Source organism: Mauremys reevesii, unplaced genomic scaffold, assembly GCF_016161935.1.
Source record: "Mauremys reevesii isolate NIE-2019 unplaced genomic scaffold, ASM1616193v1 Contig33, whole genome shotgun sequence".
In the NCBI taxonomy this organism is placed as follows: Eukaryota; Metazoa; Chordata; order Testudines; family Geoemydidae; genus Mauremys; species Mauremys reevesii.
In genome coordinates, this window is record NW_024100844.1 from 392,479 (window position 1) to 417,091 (window position 24,613).

The 24,613-nt window shown below is 47.5% G+C and overlaps 1 protein-coding gene across 1 annotated transcript in view; it reads right to left on the reverse strand.

The window, feature by feature from the left end:
- Positions 1 to 19,009, reverse strand: part of LOC120393818 (butyrophilin subfamily 1 member A1-like) — a 32,129-nt gene extending 13,120 nt beyond the window's left edge. Inside the window, exons 1-5 of the mRNA XM_039518311.1 lie at positions 18,943 to 19,009; positions 9,198 to 9,305; positions 5,046 to 5,393; positions 3,682 to 3,765; positions 2,661 to 2,681 (exon numbers count right to left, since the gene is read on the reverse strand). Of these exons, the coding sequence (XP_039374245.1) occupies positions 2,661 to 2,681; positions 3,682 to 3,765; positions 5,046 to 5,393; positions 9,198 to 9,267 (523 nt within the window). The 5' untranslated portion in view covers positions 9,268 to 9,305; positions 18,943 to 19,009. The remainder of the gene's footprint in view (positions 1 to 2,660; positions 2,682 to 3,681; positions 3,766 to 5,045; positions 5,394 to 9,197; positions 9,306 to 18,942) is intronic.
- Positions 19,010 to 24,613: the final 5,604 nt, after the last annotated feature.

Genomic DNA, 24,613 nt, shown 5'->3' on the forward strand with positions numbered 1-24,613 from the left:
AGATGGGGGAGTTGTTATGCTGAAATGTGTTATTGGTGCCATCAACTGGTTCTTTGATCTACAGACAGTTACAGAAGAGGTTGAAAGTGCTATGCCAATGCTGCAATCCAAGTGCTAGGAGATCCATGTGTCCTCCATTTCCCCTTTCCAGTTTGCAGAGTTCCACCAAAATTGAAAGAGTTCTTCCAATTCATGTCTAGAACATTCCCTGAAATTCTGGAATTGATCACCTGCAGTGTTCAGAAATTGTCACATTGCATCTGTCACGGCTCTCACCCCCACTTTGAGCTTTTGGGGTCAAAGGTGGGGACCTGCATACATGGACTCCCCTAAACTGAAATCCTAGTTTAGATTTGGTTCTCGCTGCCACCAGTTACGTTTAAAGTGGATAACACACTGCCTGTCCCCCAAGCTTCCCCTGGGGAACCCAGATTCAAACCCCTTGAATCTCACCAGAGAGAGAGAAACAGCCAGTTCCCCTCGCCCCCCCCCCTTCCCTCTCTCCAGCCTGCTCCGGAGAGAGAGATACCTTGATTCAAACTCCTTGAATCTCTACACACAGGGAAGCAGCCCACTTCCCCCCTCCCTCTCTCCTAGCCACTCTGGAGAGAGACACACCGATTCAACTCTGTGAATCACTCTCAGGAGGAACTCACTCTTCCCTCCTCCCCTTCCCTTGAATCTTCACAAGAGAAGGAATTAACCAAGTCCAAAGAAAAGAAAAGAATTTATTAAAAGAATAGCAAGAAAATACACAATCTCTATGAGTCCAAGCTGGACATTCATAGGGTCTAACCTTATCAATCTCTGGAGAGAATTCTCCCTCCCCTTCTTTCTCAGTAAAAGCAATAACATCAAACAGGAATAAAGAATTTCCTTTAGCAAACACACAATTGCAAATGTAGAAATCAAATTATAAGACTAATTCGCCTTTCTAATTAATACTCACTATTGAATAGTAGAAACTACTCCAGGAGAACTTGGAGACATGACTGACCTCTCTTAGATCCAAAGAGAGAACACACAGAGCCAACAAGGAACACAGACAAAGGCTTCCTTCCACAGAGATTTGAAACTATCCTGTTCCTTGATTGGTCCTCTGGTCAGGTGTTTCTCAGGTTACTGAGCTTGTTAACCCTTTCCAGGGAAAAGAGACCTTAACCCTGATCTATTTATTTATGACAGCATCTATTAACACATAGGCCTGAAACTCCAAGTCATGCTAAAGAATAGTTAGCCAAGACTGCCCTGTAGCTTTGCAAAGTTAGGCTAAGAGAGATAATACAAATGTTAGCAAACAGAATTAACATGAACATCTGCAATTTTTGCCATCTCACTGTTCACCTCCTTTCCCAGATCATTTATGAAGATGTTGAACAGCACAGGTCCCCGTACAGATCCTTGGGTGACCCCACTATTTACCGCTCTCCCTTGTGAAAACTGACTACTTCTTCCTCCCCTTTCTTTCCTGCCTTTAAACCAGTTACTAATCTATGAGAGGACCTTCCCTCTTATCCCTTCTTATACTTTGCTTAAGGGCCTTTGGTGAGGGACCTTGTCTAAGGCTTTCTGAAAACCCAACTACACTGTGTCCACTGCATCACCTTTGCCCACATGTTGACTCACTCAAAGAACTGGTGAGGTGCCAGTTCCCTTTACAAAAGCTGCATTGACTCTTCCCCAAGATATTGTGTTCATTCAAGAGTCTGAGAATTCTGCGCTTTGTTATAGTTTCAACCAGTTTGCCTGGTACTGAAGTTAGACTTACCAGCCTGTAATTGCCAGGATCACCTCTGAAGCCTTTTTTAAAATAAAAGTGTTGCTACATTAGCTATCAGCCAGTCATCTGCTACAGGCTGTTCCGGATAACGCAGTTGATTTCTCCAGTTTTCTCTCCCAGGATTGTGACATGGCTCAGAACACTGTACAGAAGTTCATGATCCTGCTCTGTTTGGTCACAGGCTGAAAATCCTGCCCATTCTTTGTAACCCAGTGGAGTTCAGGTTTGGGGGATCACCCTGTTGACCTGCAGGCTAGGTCAGTCCCCTGGCCCTGGGGACCCAGCACATCAATGGCCGTAGAAGCAACAGTTAAAACAACAGGAGAGAGATTCAGAAGGGACTATCTTCAGGGAAACAGCATTGTCCTTTTGTTATGGCTTTATTTATAACTCAGGGCACTCTCCCAATTTCTGTGTTTTTCCTACTGGAGTTGAAAGAAATTCTTCACCTGCTTCTCCAGGGGATTTCAGATCATGGCGAGTCTCCACAGTAAATGGCAAGTTGGAGGCTGCCTGGCCTCCAAAATGCCACATGCCTATGACAATACTCAGGCCAGGACTAAACTAAAAAGTTAGGTCGACCCAGCTACATTGCTCGGGGGGTGAAAAATTCACACCCTTAAGTGGTGCAGTTAAGCCAACCTAAGCAAAGTGTAGAAAGCACTAGGTTGATGCAAAAATTCTTCTGTCAACCTAGCTTTCGCCTCTTGCGGAGAGGCAGTCACTACAGTGATGGGAGAAATCTCCCGTCGCTGTAGTGTGAGTCTAGACTGAAGTTCACCAATGGTTCTTACCTTTTCTTATTATGATGTTACTCATAATCTATCATAATAAACATTTTGGTGTTATTGAAAGCAAAGAACAAAGAATGCAGACTTACCAGTGTTCTCCTCGGCGGTTTCTGGGCGGGGTGGGGAAAAGAAAGAAAGAAAATGTTTTACACATTGTTTCCTCAAAACTGTGCATTCATATATGTGCATTGGGGTGGGAAATAGACCAGATGCCCCAGTGAAGAACAGAGTGTGTCCACATTTTACTAATCACATAATTTCCATTGTGACAAAAGGAATATTTCCTCTACCTTGTAAGAATCATTTGTGTCTGTCCTATGCAGAAAGGGTGACATTTTTGGGTGTTCTTTAGCTAATCACTTCTTTTCTTTTGTGTGTTTTGGCAAATGGTGTGATAGGTAAGTGCATTGTGTTTCAGGAAGTATTGTTTTAAGAAAAACAATAAAAGACCCTATACACATGCTAGCCAGCTTCCCGGAGAATACCCTGAAGTCACTGGGACTTGTGGGTTCTTAGCACCTCATATGCCTCAGGTTCCTGTAAACTGGGGTTGGGGACTCACACAGTCCATATGCAGTCTGAGCTCATTACACGCACCAGGGGCTCCTTGCATCTCTCCATCCCCGCACAACTCCCTGTGGGACCCCATCCCATTCCCCCATATTTGAGGGGCTCCCTGCAGCCACCCAACCTTTCCCCATGCCGTGGAATCTGTATGTCCCTCCTTGCACTCTGTCCCCAATTGAAGTGCCCCATGGCCCCTCCATGCTCGAGGTTCTGTGTACAGCCCCATTACCCTTCTCTTCACGTGTCTCCCCATTCCCACCTTCCCACCCCCATAATCTTATTCTCCTTTCTCTCTTCTTTTCTCTCTCTTTCAGGCTAGACAGCTCTAGCTGTATGCAAGAATTCTTTTCTCAACCTAGCGTTCTCCTCTAGGGGAGATGGATTCACTACATTGATGGGAGAACCCCTCCTGTTGCTATAGTGTGTATCTACACTGAAGTTCACCAATGGTTCTTATCTTTGCTTATTATGATATTACTCATAATCTATCACAATAAATATGTTGGTGTTATTGAAAGTAGAGAACAAAGAATGCAGACTTACCTTTGCTCTTCTCAGGGGTTTCTGGGAGGGAAAATTGTACTTTCTTCTTTTCTTTATCTCTCAGTTTTTCATCATTTTTAAATTCTATTTGGACACAGGGCAAAAATGAGATGGGGGAGTTGTTATGCTGAAAGGTGTTATTTATGCCATCAACTGGTTCTTTGATCTACAGACAATTATAGAAGTGGTTGAAAGTCCTATGCCAGCTCTGCTATCCAGGTTCTAGGCAATCCATGTGTCCTCCATTTCCCCTTTCCAGTTAGGTCCTGGGGACCCAGCACATCGGTGGACATAGAAGCAACAGTTAAAGCAACAAGAGAGAGATTTGGAAGAGATGATCTTCAGGGAAACAGCATTGTGCCTTTGTTATGGCTTTATTTTTAACTCAAGGCACTGTCCCAATTTCTGTGTTTTTCCTGCTGGAGTTCAAAAAAAAATATCCACCTGCTTCTTCAGGGGATTTCAAATCATGGCGAGTTAGGTTGACCCAGCAATATTGCTCAGGGAGGTGAAAAATCCATACCCTTGAGTGATGCAGTTAAGCCAACCTAACTGTAGTATAGAACCCCTCTTTTCGCTGTAGTGTGAGTCTACACTGAAGTGCAGATAAGCCCTTAGACAGGGACCTCAGTAGGCTGGGCCTGTTTCTCCACTCCCTAGTCCCTGCACATGGGGCAAGGTGGGAAGAGAGAAAGGGCTTTAACCCACCTTCATTCTCTCTGTATTCAGTGGCCAGGTAGGGCCTGCCCAGCCCCCTGGTATAAGTTAAAGGAGCTGGTCCCCAAGGGCCCTGGTAAGCAGAGGGTATCCATGGTGCATTGTGCTCTGCCCAGGTGCCTAACACATCCCAATCTGTCCTTCTGTTGGAGGCTGGGTGCTGAGTGGGTGCAAAGCCATTAAGCCAACCAGAGACCTGCTCAGGGCCTATTTTCAGGGGACCATTTCTGTCCACTTTAAGACCCCTTTACACTGCCTGTGCAGCATAAGGAGAACTTGGTGTGACTGAAAACCAGGCCCAGTGTTTCATATTCTGTGTGTTTAGGGCTCAGTTGCCCCGTACAGGCACAGTTTAGAGTAAGGGGCTGGTGGGGAATTGTCGTACGCCAGAGCGCCTAGGTGTACACAGGCTGCTACATGCAGCTTGCAGCCCCTTGCAGAGATTGCTGGCAACTCCACGGGCTGGTTCATGTGGGGCAGAGCTATGGGCCTGCCTCCTGCTCAGCACCTGTGAGGGACAGGGACTGGAGTTCTGCCTGGCCTTTATACTGGTTGCAGAGAGGGATAAGGCTCCTTCTGCCCTCTCCACATGGCACATCTACATCTTGGACAGGCAAAATCTGACCGGGCCCAATGAAATCACCAACCTGAAATTTTAAGCTTGGTTGCAGCAGCATCACTCCACTCGTTAGACTTCACAATGCAGATGTATATTCCACAATCAGCTGGTTGGACATTCTTCAGTTTTAAAGACACATTCCCAGAGGTGAATCCATCCTTCAACAGCACAGTCCGGCCCTGGTATTTCTGTCCTGGCACATCCTGGCCTGTTTGGGCTCTGTATTCATAGACACTCTCTATATGTGTCTGAATAATTTTCTTCCACTGCACTTCCATATTGTCCGGCTGTGTCCCGGTGGAGATCTGGCAGGGTAAGACCACATCCTGGCCGATGATCCCCGTAACAGCTGGGGACGAGATGACTTCAAAACTCTCTGAAAGAAGCAAACCTAAATGAGGGAGTGTCCATGCTGCAACTGGAGGTGTGACTGCAGTTCAGTAGATATGCCAGTGCTAGCTTGAATCTAGCTAGCCTTGCTAAAAAGAGCAATGAACACATGGGGCATGGACTATAGCTATATAAGCTCTCCTGGAACTCTAGATACATACTCACATTCCTAGCTCACAGAGGGGTTCATGCTGCTGTGTCTTCCAGGCTAGCGAGATTCAAGATAGCACAGGTATTCCTACCTTAGTTACAATCAGTCCTCTGGCTACAGTGTAATCGTACCCCGGTGTCTGTAATAGTCATGAATTCCAAGTGGTGAGGCAGGAATCTATCTTCATAAATTAAAGAGTAATAAGGATCTAAGATTATTCTTGATGTAAGCAGAGTCAGGATGAGCTCTACCCTGACATCTGGTGGTGAATTGTGGTGAGTTGTGCAAAAGAACTTCAGGGGCTGATCTTGTTTGCATAGGCACACCCACTCCACCTAGCATGAACCCACAGCTGCCCGAAATGGTCACTTTGGCTGCTGTGGGATCCCCAGTTTCTTTTTTATTGGGGCAGGAAGAATAAAGTGTTGTTACTCTGATTATGTGAATCAAGGCTGGTGGAACTGTTTTATGACAGAGGGACTCACCATCAACTAAGTACCACTTGCTATACAAGGGATGTGGGTTCCAAAACCCAGTGAACTGGGAGAGCCTGGTGATGGGTATTTGATGGTATGGGTCCTGTTTGAGGGCCTGAAACACCAACTGCACCACCTTCTCTCTCTACTGTTGAATATCAGAGCTAATTTTGATTCCATTAGGAGTCTAGTTACAGGCTGCTGAGCTGAATTCACTTTGGCCCAATGGTGCACCTCCACTGGGGCTCCCCTATTATAAGCGGAAGTCAGTAAGAGCTAAAATCACTGAGTGCTGTGTTAACTAGTGTGGGGGGGAGGGGCTGAAGATCTATTGCTAAGTGGCTGGCAGAGTGGAGCAGTTTGTGGGAAGGTTGGTGTGGCTTGCCGGACAGCTGATGGAGAAGAGTTGAGCAGTTTGTGGGATAGCTGGAGTGGCTCATGGGATGGCTGGTGGAGCGGAGCAGCTGGCAGAGTGGAGCAGTTCATGGGATGGCTGGTGGAGTGGAGCGGCTCACGGTGAAGGCTGCAGCAGAACCCCATGGAAAGGTGTGGCAGTCAGCCTCAGACCACGTAAGGTGCCCTTTAAGGTCCCCCCCCCACATTTCCACCCAGGCTTGGGGGGGTGTAAAACTCTGCAAATAACTTTTTGAACTCTGGCGCTGCATTGACCAGGGAGAGAGACTTTTGGGTAGTTGGACTTTTTGGACTTTGGGTGATCTTTTGGGTTGCTGGACTTAAGACTCTGCTCATGGTTTGTGTTATGAATCCTGTTTGTGGAGTTTCCTCAAGATAATGCCACATTGTTTCCCTCCTTTATTAAAAGGATTTTGTTACACTCAGACTCTGTGCTTGTGAGAGGGGAAGTATTGCCTCTTAGAGGCGCCCAGAGGTGCTATGTAATTGTCCCAGGTCACTGGGTTTGGGCTCGAGCCGGTTTTGCATTGTGTTATTGAAATGGAACCCCTAGATACTGAACCCGGCCCTAGTTGCTGCCATCTCAGACGGGCAGAAGGGTTACATTATTATTAAAAACCTTAGCTTCTCAGATGATCTCATAGCATTGACCAAGGTGGATTTACAGAGAATTACTGATAAGTTAGACCAGGAGAGTAGAAACTTTGGACTAGGCATCAGCACAGGGAAGACAAAAATTATGGCAATTGGAAGAAGACAAGAAGAAGAGGTAAAGATCAAAGTCAGAGACAAAGAACTAGAAGAAGTGGGAAAATGGTGTATTTTTATGACAAGTATCAAAGAACGGGAATTGTGAAAATGATATAACAAGAAAACTGCACCATATCTGGAAAGCTAAAGACATGTTTGTAACAAAGAAGCTCAGCATGTATGAGACAAGGGCTTTGCTGATACCGCTGTGGAGGATGGAATGCTGCAGTATGAGGCAAGCCAACTCATGGAAGATATTGCCTGCAGAAATGAACTGGCTGGAGGGAATACTGAGGGTTTCTAGACTGCAGAAAATAAAAAGTGAAGTGATAAGAAAATGGGTAAGGCAAGAACCAACCGTGTTCCAGAAGATTCAAGAAGGTTAACTGTGATGGTTTGATATGTGTCAGGAATGGGCCTGAAAAGGATGCCATGTATGGTGATACATGCCAGAATGCAAGGAACTAGAAATAGAGGAAGATTGAGAATACATTGGGTAGAAAAGTTTTAAAAACAAACTATGCTATTAAGCTGGTTAAAGACCGAAAGTTGTGGAAAGATGTCACTCACCCCAATCATAGCCGATGGGCTGAGAGATGGGAGTCAGAGAACAATGAAGGTCAGTCTTGTTATTGCACCACTGGAGTACAAGATGTATAATTGATCAAATGTGCCAAATAATTAACAAGAGCCTCCCTGGGTGATTCCAGGCCTACGAGAGCTTGTTGAAAAAAGATAAGACATATTTCAAGAAATGTAGAAAAAAATCTTTTTTTTTCATTGTGAAACAATTCAAATTTTCCCTATGTTTTGATTAAAGAGAAGATTTTTTGTTTGTTTTTTGGAGGGAAGCAGCATTTGTGTTTTTTCTCACTTTTCTCCTTTTTCGGTTATAAAATAGGAAATGAGAGGAGGGAATGGAGGAAGGGGAAAAAGAGGTCTGTTGAAAGATGATTTTTTTTTCAGGAAATGGTCATTGTGGGGAAAAGGACATTTTCCTATTGAAAAAAAAAAGTTTCAAATGAAAATGTCAACCCTCTGTATGCCCTGATTCCAGCCATCAGCCACCAGCACAACCTTCCATATCAGGGGTGGCCAACCTGTAGTTTGGGAGCTGCATGTGGTTCTGCAGCTCCTTGCACAGGCGATGACTCTGAGGCTGGAGCTACAGATGCTAACTTTCCAATGTGCTGTGTGGTGCTCACTGCTCAACCCCCTGCTCTGCCCCAGTTTCTGCCACTACTCAGCCCTTTCCACCATTCCCTCGCTTCTTTCCCCTCCCCACCAGAGTCTCCTGCGCACTGCAAAACAGCTGATTGCGGCGGGCAGGAGGCATGGGGAAGGAGGGGGAGGTGCTGATTGGCGGGGCTGCTGGTGGGTGGGAGGCATTCGGGACTGGAGGTGGGTAGAGGATGAGAGGCTGCTGACCAATTACTGTGGCTCTTTGACAATGTTAATTGGTAAATACTGGCTCCTTCTCAGGTTCAGGTTGGCCACCCCTGCTCCAAATATAAACAGAAGAAGATGAAATTTCCACTAGTGCAGCGTGTCGTTTTAAGCTGGGATAAGTTCAACCAAGCCAAATTGTGTTTGTACTTTTCTACACTATGGGCTGTGCACTGGTCATCTTTCCCTGATGGCTAGAGTTGGGGCAGATCCCCAGAGCTGACAAATAGCACAGCTCCACCTTGTACTGACCGCAGGTCCATAATCAGCTCAGCACCTCACTGGAGAAACCAGGACTAATAACGGCTCTGAAACTGCAAGGTGCTGAGAACCTGCTGTGAGATGCTGAGCTCGGTAAGAGTTGAGAGCAGCCAGATGCTTCCAGGACCAGATCCCCAATACCTCCTGAATCACCTGTTTGTATCTCAGTAACACAAACAAAATCATTTTCTCTGCTGAAACACAGATACCAGCAGGGGTTTTGTGCAGGTTTCAGCATCTCCCCCCAGGGATTCTGTGCTGCAGAGATGTATTTTATGGACAATGCTTTTACCTGAAAAGGGAATTGTTGCTAGGAGTATGGCACAGAACAAGCAGCTGGAGAGCTGTTCCTGTAGCTCCATGTCTCTAGTAGCTCATGTGGGAAGAGACGGGGACTGATCTGAAATGAGAACAGCAATCAAAATAGACACAGATGCTCAGAAATACAAAATACCTGATTCCTTGTTATTCCCCCTTGAAATGCACCAGGCTGTTCCTTCCCTTCCTACTCCAGTGTCTCTGTATGATGCAGGGAAAGCTGAACACTATGGGAAGGTGTCACTGTGTCCCGCCAGCATGGGGGTGAATATGTGTGTGGTGAGATCATGTGAGAACCTTTGTTGTGGTGAAAGGGTCATTCACTATCCTAGTCCTAGTGCTAGGGAAGGGCATGGCCATGTGATTGCAGCACCACTGCTGCTCAAGCATGACACAGCGCCCACCCTTCTCCAGGGCTGCTGGAGGCACTGACTCTCCCTGAGGCACAATGGGCCAGAGACGCAGGGAATGTCCAGACTGCAGTCATGGCCTGTGAGCTCTTTAATCTCGCTAGCTCCAGTCCTGCAGCAGCACAAGCTTCAGTCCAGGCTGCATGAACCAGCCCAGAGCCCAGGATAATTACTCCCAGGACTAGCCGGTGGTGCTGCAGCTTCACCGCTCCACTCCAAGACCTGAGCTAGTGAGATTAAAGCTAGCTCATGCATGTCCCCTCCAGCTGTAGTCACACCTAGTGACTGCTGCATAGACATACACTTAGCTGCACCCTGTTCCAGCTGGACAAACTTTGGTAATGTGGCCGTTGGGAGAACAAAGCAGTCAGTTGCAACTCCATAATTCTGAGACCAGTTCTATGCCAGCTCTGGGATTTTTCCTAGCTATAGCCCCAAAGGGCCCTTACAGCCAATCAGTTTAACTGGAGCTCTGTAATGCTCAAGACATGCCAGTTCATGCCCCTATGCCATATACTGCAGGAGCTGGGGTGGCACACAGGCCAGCAACACAAGCTCAAAGCTAGAGGATTTACTTCCCTACAGAGCTGAAATTCTCCACTAGGGATATCCAGCACTTTTCCTGCCCCTTTGCACTCATCAGTGTCTCTAGGATTTCTGTTACCATAGGCTGTGGCTTAGGGTATGACTACACATCAGTAAAAGTCTCGCAGTATGGCAATGATTGGGTTGTGGGGCTGTAGATTTCAGTGTAGACATTTGGGATCAGGTTGGAGCCCAGGCTCTGAAACTCCACGAAGTGGGTGGGTCTCAGATCCCAGGCTTCAACCTGATCCCAAATGTCTACACTGCAATTTTTAGCCATGCAGTCAGATGACCTGGGCTCAGAGACTTGGTGCTGCAGGTTTTTTTATTGTAATGTAGACATAGCCTTAAAGACATAGGTCACTAAAAAAAATCTACATAAGCTATCAGCACAAAAGGGTTTGTGTACATGGGGGTACTTGAAAAATTATTTCAGAGTAGAAAAATGTGTGAATTTAAAGTGGATTAATTAAACTATTAATTTGGATTCATTTTCCTCAGAATCCCCATGTAAACAAGCCCTACATTGTCAAATGTGTCTTTCTTTAAATTTAAATTACTATTGTCATGTTTGAGTTACTTTCTGAGTCCAAACATATTTCTAAAAACGATATAATTTGTGACACTGCACAAACCAATCTACAGTTTGCTGAAAATTTAGATAAATATCTGAAGAAACAATCTGATGCTTCATATTTTTTAAATCTGAGGTCCAAATTATATCAACCTTTTCCCTGTTGCAGCCACATAGGAAGCAGATGAAATTTGACTGTGAAAATCTAAAGACATGAGAGGGAAATGTCTGGCATTGAAGTCAGAGGGGGCTGTGGGTTCTGCTGTCTGAGGATGATTGTACTGCTGAGCTCAGCCTTCTTTAAACATGGACACTGTGGCTTGACTCATGTGGATTGGCAGGGCCGACTCTAGCATTTTTGCCACCCTAAGCACAAAAAAAAAAAAAGCCGCGATCGCGATGAGCGGCAGGTCCTTCATTCCGAGAGGGAGTGATGGCTCCACCACCGAATTGCTACCAAACGGGCGGTGCAACGCTCCGGAAGTCGACGCTAGCCTCGGTACTGTGGACGCAGTCTGACGACTTAATGCACTTAGAGCATTTTGTGTGGGGACACACACAATCGACCTTATAAAAACGATTTCTAAACAACCAACTTCTATAAATTCGACCTAATATCGTAGACATACTCTAAGTCTTTCTAAACTGACTGTTGATTTTGAGTGCCCAGCTTGAGAGACCTTAAGACCTGACATTCAGAGTGGGGCTCCTCAGCAGTTTGTGAAATTCAGGCCCCTTCAAGGTCTCTCGAATTGGGCACCCAAGATGCCCAGTATATTTTGAAGCTCTTAGCCAGGGCCATCACTGGCAGAGTAAGGTGTATTTCATGGGAGTGAGGGCAGCAGAGTGAAGTGTAATTAGTGAGGGTCTGTTCCTGCAGATTGTCTCTGCAGACTCCTGGTGGTATTTTTCACCAATGAAACTTTCACTCTAAACTCACCATTCATGTGTGTTTCCTCTGGGTGGATGTTAAGGCTCTGAATATTTTTGGGACTTTCTGTTTCTTCCCAAATGGAGTGCACATAACAGACCCACTGAATCAAATACAACACAGATATTCAATGGTGTTACTTCAGGGAAGATTTTGACTCATTACATTGTAGGCCACCCCCATCCCCTTCTCGTCTGTCGTCTCTCTCAGACGTTCATGGTCTTTGATATCCACACCATGTTTATTGCTGCGTCTCCTCGGCACCAGTCTCAATGTATCTCTGTTATTTTACTATCGGCTCTGACATGCCCATTTGTTGCATTGAGCACACAGTGCAGAAGATGTGGTACATGCTGATACCACCTAACATTCCTCTGTCACCTGATGCTGAGGTGTGTGAATGTCCTCCTAGAGCAGACAACCAAGAAACTCCTCAGGCTTATCTAGTGGCGCTAAAGATTGTGCTGTCAGAATTGTCAGGTGTAGCCAAAACCTACTTCTTTCTCTTGTATCTCACTGAAAATAACATGTAATTCTGTGTCACATATGAAAAAAAATCCATTGGAAAAGCACTAAACTTTCTCAATGTTATTCACAATAAATTGCTTTGATACAGGCTCATTTGGCCCTTAGGATAGGGTCTGAAACATACCTAGGGGAGATCTGAATGGAGAAAGCTGGGAGAGAAGTTAGCCCCTCATAGTAGAGATATCAGTGTACCCATTGCCCTTCCTCATATGCAGAATGATTTATCAGAGTCAAAATAGTGAGATACTGAAAAGGCAAAAGAGTGCCTGTTATAAGCCTAAGTTCAGCAAACTGTCCACATAAATCCCTTTTAAGTTCAACATGTGTTTTTACTGAAAAGTGATGGTTTGCTGAACTGGAGTCATTGTAAAGGCACATGTCACTCCACACCATTGCACTAGTCAGGGGAGAAAAGCAGAAAGCAAAACATAATGAGGTTCTTACGATGTATTTATTGAAAACTGTGTCAACAGTATGATCACTGGCTTTACTTTCTCAGGGGTTTTCCTTGTCCTGCTTGAAGGTGGGGGGCTCGGTAAAGAAGGAAGGGATCAGAGTCAGTGTGCAACCAGTCAGCCTTGGCTAAGGTTGGGTGAGTTGTACTTCTCTGTTTTCAGAGAGCAGCCTGCTTTGTCTCTCTCTGTTTTTGGTTCATGTGTATTGTCCTAAGCAATAAAGTTGTGTTATGTTGCAACCTGCCAGCAAAAGTTTTTATGTTTTTTTAATCTAACTCCTCTGTATATATGATGCAAACTGGACAGTTCTGCAAGTCAAGAAGTTTCCATTTGAAATAATATGTGGAAGCTTGCAGTCCATTTCACTGCAAGGTGCTGCAGAGAAAGGCTTTTGAGAGGAATCAGAGTTATTGGATGGGAGTTTTATGTTCGGCTGTCTGTGTAATTGCTATATTAGTTTAGTTGTAATTTATGGCAGGGATGCCCAGATCCTTGGATAAGCACTTGTTTTATTTTATTTTATTTTATTTTATTTTGGTCCCTTGAAATGTGTGTTAATTATTTATGATAAACAATCTGTTCCATCTTGTATTTAGCTGTGACACTGTCAGTAAGTTTTCCAGAGCTGAAGAAGAGCTCTCTGTAAGTTTGAAAGCTTGTCTCTCTTATCAACAGAAGTTACTCCAATAAACGATGCTTCCTAACACACCTTGGCTTTCTAATTTTATTTGTTTATTTTTGATTTATGGCAGGGAAACCAGTTCCTTGGATAGGCACATGTTTTATTTTATTTTTTTTTTATTTCATTTTTTTTAAAGCTAAATTAAAAAAAAAAGTAAAGTAAACTAAACTAAACTAAAATAAAAGGTTGCCGAATTCAAGGCCCAGCAGGACAATTTCACATTTACAAGACAAATCAGTGATACTGTTTATTTATTAAATGTACACGAGTCCTGTTCCCTGGAACTGGAGTAACAAACAAACATAAACCACTCCCTTCTGCAAAAATCTCTGGCCAGGCACTGCCAATCTGTCCTGACTAGCAGCTGTCTTTGGCCTCTGTTTCTCTGTCTACAGACACACTGCTTCATAGATTCCTCTTTGTGCCCCAGTCCCTGAGTTTTTAGCTGTGGACATGGGCGGCGGGTATCATAGGCGGGGGAGGTTGTATGGGGTCACCAGACAGCAAGTGTGAAAAATCGGGACAGGGGATGGGGGGTAGTAGGAGCCTATATAAGAAAAAGCCCCAAATATCGGAACTGACCCTATAAATTCAGGACATCTGGTCACCCTAAGGCTGTGCCTCCCCACACAGCCAGGTGTGGCCCTGCCCATGCTGCACTCCCAATCCCTCTCCTGCTTCTCACTCTGCTATGGATCACCTCTTACCATGTCCTTTGGGCCCAGCTCAGGCTGGGGTTGGCAGGCTTGTCCTGAGCAGTGACACTGCAAAATTTTTAATAGTGGGGGTGCTGAAAGCCAGCCCCCTTCCCCCTTTCCACCACTCCTCCTCCATAGCTGAGGCCAACAGCCGGGACCCTGGGCATGCAGTGCCGGCAGCTGGGACCCCAGGCAAGCGGGGCGGTAGAAGAGTGTCGAGTGTGCGGGGCAGCAGCCAGAGCCCTGGGTGCGTGAGGTCAGTAGCCGGGACCCCAGCAGTGGGCCAGCAACTGAGACCCCGGATGCAGTGCTGGCAGCTGGGAGCCTGGAGATGCTGCAGCATCCCCTGCAACCCTAGCTCCTGTGCCTGTGATTCTGGGGCCAGGCTGCTTGCTCTCCCGGCACTCCACGTCTGGGGATGGGGGCCATGCTGCCTGCCATCCTGCCGCTCTGGGGCTGTGGTAGAGGGGCTGGGGCTGCACTCCAGGGCTGGAGCCATGATGTCCGTCCTCCAGGTGCTCTGGATTACTAACCTGAGGCACAGGGCGATGACTGCGGTGGGGGGCTCTGGGGTCTGGAAGGGGGCATTGAAGGGGCGGGGATTTGGACAGAACTGGTGGGGTTGAGGGGTGGCGTCTCCAAGCCAGCGGGTCACGTGCCACCCAGGGCTGTGGGAAAGCCCTAATCCAGGACTGCTCAGCTGAGAAGGTGAGTCTGAGCATCTACCCTCCTTTCTTGCTACTGTCCTGAGGCCATGTCTACTCTACAGGAACTGAAGCAGCAAAGCTATGGCGCGGTGGCTATGCCAGCATAACCCCCAGATGCAGCCTACACCTACAGAAGGGGTATGTCTGTTGATGTAGGAGCTCCACATCTCTGAGTGATGGTACTCAGGTCAACAGAAGCAATATTCCATTGACCTAGCTGAGTGTACATCAGGCAGCTAGGCTGGGGCAGGGGCAGCAGATTCTTCCTAAAAGTGAGAGCCCCATCCCTGCCCCTCCTCTTCCCCCTAGGTGCCACCCCCTGGCCAAGCCAAAAACCAGACGGGGGGCTGAGAGTGGCCCCCAGCCCATGTCTCCATCCCTGGACCTTACAACCAAGGCAGGTGGAGGGTCCACAGCTCCCCACAACTGAAGAGCCACAGCCGCCGGGCCATGGTAAGAGCTGCCTGGGCACCTATGGGGAGCTGCAGTCCCTCCACCTGTGGGTATGGGGGATGGTGGACATGGGCCAGGAGATGCTCTCAGTCCTCCCACATAGCTTGGGCAGGTGGAGGGTCTGAGGCTCCCCCCAGCTGCCCAGGCTTCATGGGTTGCTTTTATCAAGCTGGGCTCCAGCTTCCAGCCTGGCTGGAGGGCCTGGTCTCAAGGGGAAGATGAGAGGCAGGGGGTCAGGCCTGTGGTGAAAAGAGGACACAACAAGCCCACCCGCTTTCAAAAGTGGGCAGATCATTGCCCCTTGGCCTCCCTTGCTCTGGTGCCCTTTCTTAAGGGTGTGCATTTAGCTCTGACACTCTGAGTAAATTTCCTAGACCTCAAGAAGAGTTCTGTGTAATATCAAAAGATTGTATGTCTCTCTCTGGATTTTCCCATACCTGAGCATAGTTGCTATGTCAAACTAAATTTTAACTATAGATTAAGCCAGAGACACAAGATCTTGTCTACATAGGAACACTCAGGAAAAAATAATGTCTGAATTTTTAAAGTGGATTAATTCCTGATGTGGGTGATTTTATTTACAATTCAAATGGCTTTAATTTGACTTTATTTTGGTTTAGTCTACTTTAATTCTGAATGAGAGCATCCGCACAGGAGTTTAATACAGTTTAACTAATTGACTTTAAATTCACCCCTTTAGTAAATTCAAAATAATTTCTCTGAGTGTTTGTGTATGTACAAGCCAAAGAAGACTGATTTGACCACACAGAGCCCATAATAGCACTCCGTGGGACCTTACTGTGTGGTATCTTCAACCTTTTCTGTGGGGCATTTTGTGCTGGGGGATTATCCATGTAGTGAGTCGGTGTGGCTCCCCTCCTGCCCAGCAGAGGGAGCGCCCTTGCAGACAACCAAGTGGACGGAGCCACTGCCACCTGTCCCCGCCCCCGGAAGTCAAGGGGCGGGACAGGAAGTAGAAAAGACGGCCGCCAGAGCTCAGTCAGGGCCCAGCCGCCGCAGGGAGCAGACGTGCCACCAGGAGCTCTTGACCAGGAACCCTCCAGGACCCGAGGCAGCTGCCCTGACTGGCCGGAGCTTCCCCGCACCCGCTACGAGGAGGAGCCCCCAGAGCTTCCCCGAGGCCGGTACTGGGAGGAGCCGCAGGAACTGCCCTGAGGCCGCTACGAGGAGGAGCCACCGGAGCTTCCCCGAGGCCGCTACTGGGAGGAGCAGCTGGAACTCCCCTGCGCCCACTACGAGGAGGAATTGTCGGAGCCTCCCCGTCCCTGCTTTTACCCGGAGGAGCCGCCCGAGCATGCCTGGCCGGACTTCCTCGAGGAGCTGCCGGACCTGCCAGCAAGCCATGGTCGAGAGGAGCCCATGCTGGTGGACTGGCCTGGAACCGGTGCCACGGACGAGGTAGGCCCTGAGGGGGAAAGTGGAAGTATCCCGGGGGTAGCCGACCCCAGTCCGGCTGCAGACACATACGAGCCCATGTCGGTGTGTTGCTGTCAGGATCGCACCGACCCGCAGCGGTGATAGCCGCTGCTAGGGCCCCGGGCTGGGATGCAGTGGAGTGAGTGGGCCTGCGTCCCCCCTGCCACCCCACTCACGGGTGGCAGTTTTCCCCGTCACCCAAAGCTCAGGTGTAAGGACCTGGGCCTATACACCTACTGTTTACTGCTCAGCCCCTGCACCAAAGGGCCTGAGCCTCCGTGAACTGTGTGCTGTTGCTCCGCCCTTATAACTGAGGACGTAGTGAGTCGGTGTGGCTCCCCTCCTGCCCCCAGGAGGGTCGAGCCCCGGCGCGATTGTTTACAATCCATCAGTGACTGTAATGTGCTAGCCATTTGCACCTTTCAGCGTAACAATATACACTTTCTTTCTTAGGCAGATAAAACAAACATTATTTTTTTTTAAGTATTTACCAAATAAATAAGATGAACCTGTTTTAGCCTATGACCTGTCTGTGACTACTCATTATTAATGGTGTATGATTGGTCAGCAGTTGGAATTGTTTCTGGTTTCTGATTGGATGCCAGAAAGATTTTAAACAGAAGAATAACAAATGTATCTAATTTTTGAGATCTGTGAACACTCTGTGGAATATCTGGCAGCTGCCATAACAAATAGCATAATCCCATGAGTAACAGCAGACTGAGCACAGTGCTTTTATCCACAGAAATATTTAGGAAGTTTTTTTAAAAATATATTTGAACTGTACATGTTATTATAACACAACCTTATAGAGCCAATCAGACATAGACCATATTATATTATTATTATTATTATTATTACAACAAAATTTGATTTCATAGAACACCAACAGCTGAAGATTTCAAGTACTTTAAAATGGTGGATATATTTTATCATTCTTATTTTGAATCTGGTGGCACTAAAGGCTGAAGCTGTTAACACGTGACTTACCTGAAATCAAAAGATGAATCATCAGAAGAGATGGACTATAACCTTTGCACAGAGGTGCATTAAGATATATGGGGCCCTGAGCACAAAGAACATTGTGGCCCCCACATCCTGCCCCTGCCACGGGGCCCCACCCCCTGATCCTCTCCTTCCCCCTCAAGGCCTCGCCCCCTGGCCTAGCCAGAACTAGAAGCCAGGATGTGGTAAGAGCTTCCCAGGGAGCCCGGGCCACTGTGGAGAGCCCTGGACACTCTATCTGCTCTGGGGGGTCAGAAGCTTCTCTTGGGCCTCTAACCCCCTGCCCAGGGCAGGTGGAGGGTCAGGGGCTCAGTACATACCTGGCTCTTACCACAGCCAAGGGCAGTGGTCCCCAAACTATGGGGCATGCCCCCCTATGGGGAGACAGAGGAATGTTTGGGGGTGCGGCTGGGGCCAGCATGGGGCAGGGGAAGTTCAGGTCAGCTCCAGAGAGGAGGAGGGACTCCGGCCAGCTCTAGGGTGGCCAACTCTCCAGGATTGGCCTGGAGTCTCCAGGAATTAAAGATTAATGTTTAATTAAAGATTAAGTCATGTGAAGAAATCTCCAGGAATACATCCAACCAAAATTGAAAACCCCAGCCAACTCCACACCACATGGGGTAGGGGGCCCTCAGACCAGCTCTGCGCAGTGCCTGGGATGGGTGGGGGGAGGCTTGAGCCAGCTCTGTGTCATGCGGGGGTGGGCAAGCCAGCTCTGTGCGGGGGCAGGGGGAATAGGCTCACCCTACCACAAGCTCCATCTTCTGACCGAGTCAGGGGACAGCCCTCAGGGGGAGACAAGGAACAGGACATAGGGATGGGGGGCGGAAGAGGAGGAACAGGGGGTGGGGTCAGAGTTCTAGCACTCTTGCAGGGCCCCAAAATTGTCCAGGGCCCCTGGGCATGGGCCCCATGGGCCCATGTGATAATCTACAGCTGCTTCTGCATTCTGTTCTAGCTGCTAGTTAACCCTCAACTAAATAAAAGAGGAAAATACCAAGAAGAGGTGACACATTTGTTCAAAGAATCACAATCATAGAATCATAGGACTGGAAGGAACCTTGAGAGGTCATGAAGTCCAGTCCTCTATCAAGCATTCTTCCTACTATGAACTCAGCTATAGATTCCAGGCACCGTTTTCCTTACTGTGTCCCCCGAGACAATGAGCATAAATAGTTAGAGCTCCCTTGAAGTGAACGCAGCCACACCCCTCAACACAAGCAGAGGATTTGGCATTAAAACAGAGGCTCTTACCTTTTTCAAAGCATTAAATTGGACCCCAATCCAGAAGGTTCTCCATCCCTCGATGCCAGATGCAGGGGCTCCAGTGTTAAAAAACCCAGGGATTAAAATGGGATTTGAGAGTGTGCCTGTGGGGTGGATCACACACTTTGAATACAAAAGGACTGAACTCTGACCAAGGAAAGTAAACGCAAATAGTGTATGTTAAATATTAACCCTTCTGTTGTTCTGAAGTTTATGTGTCTTTTCCAGGAAAGGTGGCCCAGAACCCTAACGCTATTTCAGTGCTTAGATGGGAATGCCTTTTATGTCTGTAACAAACAAACATTTAACATACCATGTTAAAACAACCTCGATATTGGGGGTTACATACAGACATGGGAATGCCAGGCTGAGCAATATTGAAGGGAATTGAAATTCACCCCATCTCTATCAAAAACAGATTAATAAATTAGAGGGAGGTAATCCTCTCCTCTCCTCCCTAACTATCTCAACAGAGTTTGATGAGGTATGGACACTCTGGATAGCCAGCAAAGAAGGTCCATATGAGTTTAAAAAGGATAGTGGGGAAACATGGACTGAAATATGTAAAATGATGGCAGAGGCAGAGATTTTAAAAAGTAATAATAATGGTAGAATATTGAAATTAATGGATATGGCAGTGAGTTGCCTTAGACAATATGCCTTGAAATTGGCAGAGCAAGTCATAGAAGACCCAAGACAATTAGAAGAAGTCACAGAGCCCTGGAAAGCACAGGAACAGAATAGAAAATGAGGAACTGCTGTAGATAATTTGCTAAAAAGAGAACTGCCATCCCCCATTATAAATCTTGTTTGGCAACAGCAGATTTCAGGTAATTGTGCAGTGCCTGAAGAATGGGGATAGAAATGGATAAAGGTGCCCTGAGCAAAATTAAAAGATGGAAAATGGAATGATTGGAATGGTTGCTGGAATGGGGACCTTGGGAATGACCCAGACCAAGAGCTACCAATCAATCCATGGGCAGGGGGCGCCATACTGCAACCATCACTGTATGATGGGAGCCAGGTTCTGGTAAAACCTAAACCAAGACCTAGGCTGGTGCCTGTCAGAATGGGAGAAGTAAGTGCGCAGGAGTGAGAAGTAGCAAACAATACTTTCACCAGATTGGTAAATCAGATGAAGGAGAAAATGGAGCAGTTAACAGAGCGTATTAGGAGACAAGAGCTGTGACTTGACTGCAGGGAGTGGATAAAAAAAGAATTTCAATGTGAAAATCCATGAGTCAGCAGGTTAACACCCAGAACTGATGCATTAATTCATGGAGTTGCTCAGAAATGGTTAACTGCAAAAGGGAAGGGCACTCCCATAATCCATTTGCCATGGAGACAAAAGCAACATACACTGAGGGAACAAATCGAGGTTTTGCAAGAGCAGGTAACAACGCCCACTCTCCTCTCAGAGCCAGGATAAACACCAGGGGTGTAGGTTACAAATCCACTCCTTTAACGCACCAATCCCCACTCCTCACTCAGGCCTGGTCTACACTACGCTTTTATACCGAATTTAGCAGCGTTAAACCAATTTAACTCTGCACACATCCACACAACGAAGCCCTTTATATCAATATAAAAAGGCTCTTAAAACCGATTTCTGTACTCCTCCCCGACGAGGGGAGTAGCGCTGAAATCAGTATTGCCATGTCGGATTAGGGTTAGTGTGGCCGCAATTCAACGGTATTGGTCTCCGGGTGCTATCCCACAGTGCAACATTGTGACCGATCTGGACAGCAATCTGGAGTCGGATGCACTGGCCAGGTAGACAGGAAAAGCCCCACGAACTTTTGAATTTCATTTCCTGTTTGCCCAGCGTGGAGAGCTCATCAGCACAGGTAACTATGCAGTCTGAGAATCGAAAAAGAGCTCCAGCATGGACTGCACGGGAGGTACTGGATTCCATGCTAACAGAACTCCATTCCAAAAGACGAAATGAAAAAACATTTGAAAAAATTTCCAAGGCCATGATGGAGAGAGGCCACAGTAGGGACTCATTACAGTGCCATGTGAAAGTTAAGGAGCTCAGACAAGCCTACCAGAAAACCAAAGAAGCAAACGGAAGGTCCGGGGCAGGTCCGCAAACATGCCGCTTCTACGCTGAGCTGCATGCAATTCTAGGGGGGGTCCGCCACCATTACCCCACCCCTGTCCATGGGTTCCAAGGTGGAGGTAATCTTAGCCTTGCCTGAGGATTCTGTGGACGGGGAAGATGAGGAGGAGGAAGAGGAGGACGAGCTTGCAGAGAGCACACAGCACTCCGTTCTCCCCAACAGCCAGGAGCTTTTTCTCAGCCTGACAGAAGTACCCTCCCAGCACTCCCAAGCCACTATCACAGACAATGAAGCCATGGAAGGGGCCTCTGGTGAGTGAACCTTTGTAAATATAAAACATGGTTTAAAAGCAAGCGTTTTTTAATGATTAATTTGCCCTGAGGACTTGGGATGCATTCGCGGCCAGTAAAGTTACTGGAAAGGTCTGTTCACATGTCTGGGGATGCAGCGGAAATCCTCCAGGGACATCTCCATGAAGCTCTGCTGGAGGTACTCCAAAAGTCTTTGCAGAAGGTTTCTGCGCAGGGCAACCTTATTCCGTCCTCCATGGTAGGACACTTGACCACGCCATGCATGTAGCAAGTAATCTGGTATCATTGCATAACAAAGCCTAGCTGCGTATGGTCCCGGTGTTTGCTGGCATTCAAGCAACATCCGTTCTTTATCTTGCTGTGTTATCCTCAGGAGAGTGATATCGTTCATGGTAACCTGGTTGAAATACGGGAATTTAATTAAGGGGACAAAGATGTTTCGGCTGTTTGCCTGTGGCTTAAAAGAAATCCTTCCCTGCATTTAGCCAAGCAGGGGGAAGAAGGGTGGGGATTGGCGCTGAGCTTTTTTGTGTTTGGCTAGCTGGGATCTTCCCTGCTACCAGCCACGCGGTGGGGGGAGGAGTAAAGCAATCATCCCAGAGAATTGGATAGGGGCAGTTCTGGTGCTGCACGTGAACAGGAAAGAAGCAGCACTCAACGGGCTTTGCTTGCTATTTGGGAAAGGAGGGCGCTGGATATATGAAGGCTGCAGAAGCCGAAAGACAATGGCTTACCATGGCCGCATGCAAGCCGAATTCTGATGCCCGGACCTGCGTCTGTGATCTCTAACACCAAAGCCTCAGGCACTCAATATTAAGATGCAAAATGTGACTTTGTAATGAGATCACATGTACTATGTAAGGTGAATAGTGTTGTTCACCATGAAAGAGTATAACCATTGTTCTGTAAAATGTATCTTTTTAAATACTTCTCTCTGCTTTTTCCCTCCCTCCTGCAGCTGCAAATTTTGCAAGTCTCCCTCCTCCATCTCGAAGGCTATCTCAGATAAGGCGGCGGAAAAAAAAGACGCGAGATGAAATGTTCTCGGAAATCATGGAAGTGACCCGCAATGAGAGAGCTCATCTGAATGAGTGGAAGGACGTGGTATCAAAGTACAGGAAAGATGCCAGTGACTGTGAGGACAGGAAGGACCAACGTGAGGATAGGAGAGACGCTTGAGATGAGAGGTGGCGGCAGGAATATCTGAGGCGTCGGGATGCAACTCTGGGGCTGCTGCGTGATCAAACGGACATGCTCCGGCGTCTGGTGGAGCTTCAGGAATGTCAGCAGGATCACAGAGTGCCGCTGCAGCCCCCGTATAACCGCTGTCCCCCCTCACCATGTTCCTTAGCCTCCTCACCTACTAGATGACTAAGAACACATGGGGAGAGGCTCCGTGTACCTGCTCATTCCACCCCAGTGGACAGCCCAACCAAAAGGCTGTAATTATTTTGAAATATTTTTAGTGACCTTTTCCTTCCCTCCTATCCTCCTCCCAAACCCCACCCGGGCTACCTTGTCAGTTCTTGTCCTCTTTTTATAATTAATTAATCAAGAATACAAGATTTTTAAATGAGAGTGATTTTATTTCCTTAGGAAGCAAGTGGTAATCGAAGGGGGAGGGTGGGTGGCTTACAGGGAATGAGTCAATCAAGGGCGGGTGGTTATCAAGGAGAAACAAACACAACAGTCACACCGTACCCTGGCCTGTGATGAAACTGGTTTTCAAAACTTCTCTCATGCGCATCGCTTCCTAGTGTGCTCTTCTAATCGCCCTGGTGTCTGGCTGCGCATAATCAGCGGCCAGGTGATTTGCTTCAGCCTCCCACCCCGCCATAAAGGTCTCCCCCTTACTCTCACAGAGATTGTGGCGCACACAGCAAGCAGCAATAACAATGGGGACATTGGTTTGGCTGAGGTCTGAGTGAGTCAGTAATGTGCACCAGCATGCCTTTAAACGGCCAAATGCACATTCTACCACCATTCTGCACTTGCTCAGCCTGTAGTTGAACAGCTCCTGACTATTGTCCAGGCTGCCTGTGTATGGCTTCATGAGCCGTGGCATCAAGGGGTAGGCTGGGTCCCTCAGGATAACTACAGGCATTTGAACATCCCCAATTGTTAATTTCTGGTCTGGGAAGTAATTCCCTTGCTGCAGCCGTTTAAACGGAGTAGTGTTCCTGAAGCCGCGAGCGTCATGAACCCTTCCTGGCCATCCCACATGGATGTTGGTGAAACGTCCCTTGTGATCCACCAGTGCTTGCAGCACCATTGAAAAGTACCCCTTGCAGTTTATGTACTGGGTGCCCTGGTGTTCCGGTGCCAAGATAGGGATATGGGTTCCATCTATCGCCCCACCACAGTTAGGGACTCCCATTGCAGCAAAGCCATCCACTATGACCTGCACATTTCCCAGAGTCACTACCTTTCATAGCAGCAGCTCAGTGATTGCTTTGGATACTTGCATCACAGCAGCCCCCACAGTAGATTTGCCCACTCCAAATTGATTCCCGACTAACTGGTAGCTGTCTGGTGTTGCAAGCTTCCACAGGGCTATCACCACTCGCTTCTCAACTGTGAGGGCTGCTCTCATCTTGGTATTCTGGCGTTTCAGGGCAGGGGAAAGCAAGTCACAAAGTTCCATGAAAGTGCCCTTACATATGTTAAAGTTTCGCAGCCACTGCGAATCGTCCCATACCTGCAACACTATGCGGTCCCACCAGTCTGTGCGTGTTTCCCAGGCCCAAAATCGGTGTTCCATAGCTAGAACCTGCCCCATTACCAGCATGATCTCCAAAGCGCAGGGGCCCACGGTTTGAGATAATTCTGTGTCCATATCCTCATCACTCTCGTCGCCGCGCTGCCGTAGCCGCCTCCTCCTCGACTGGTTTTGCAGGTCCTGGTTCAGCATTGACTGCACGAGAATGCATGAGGTGTTTTCAACATCTATGATTGCTGTCTTGAGCTGAGCAGGGTCCATGCTTGCCTTGCTATGACGTCTGCACAGTTCACCCAGAGAAAAAGGCGCAAAACAGTTGTCTGCTACTTGCACGGAGGGAGGGGTGAGGCAGGGGTGAGGCTGTACCCAGAACCACTCGCAACAATGTTTTTTGCCCCATCAGGCACTGGGATCTCAACCCAGAATTCCAATGGGCGGGGGAGACTGCGGGAACTATGGGATAGCTATGGGATAACTACCCACAGTGCAATACTCCAGAAATCGACACTAGCCTCGATACATGGACGCACATGACCGAATTAATGTGCTTAGTGTGGCCGCGTGCA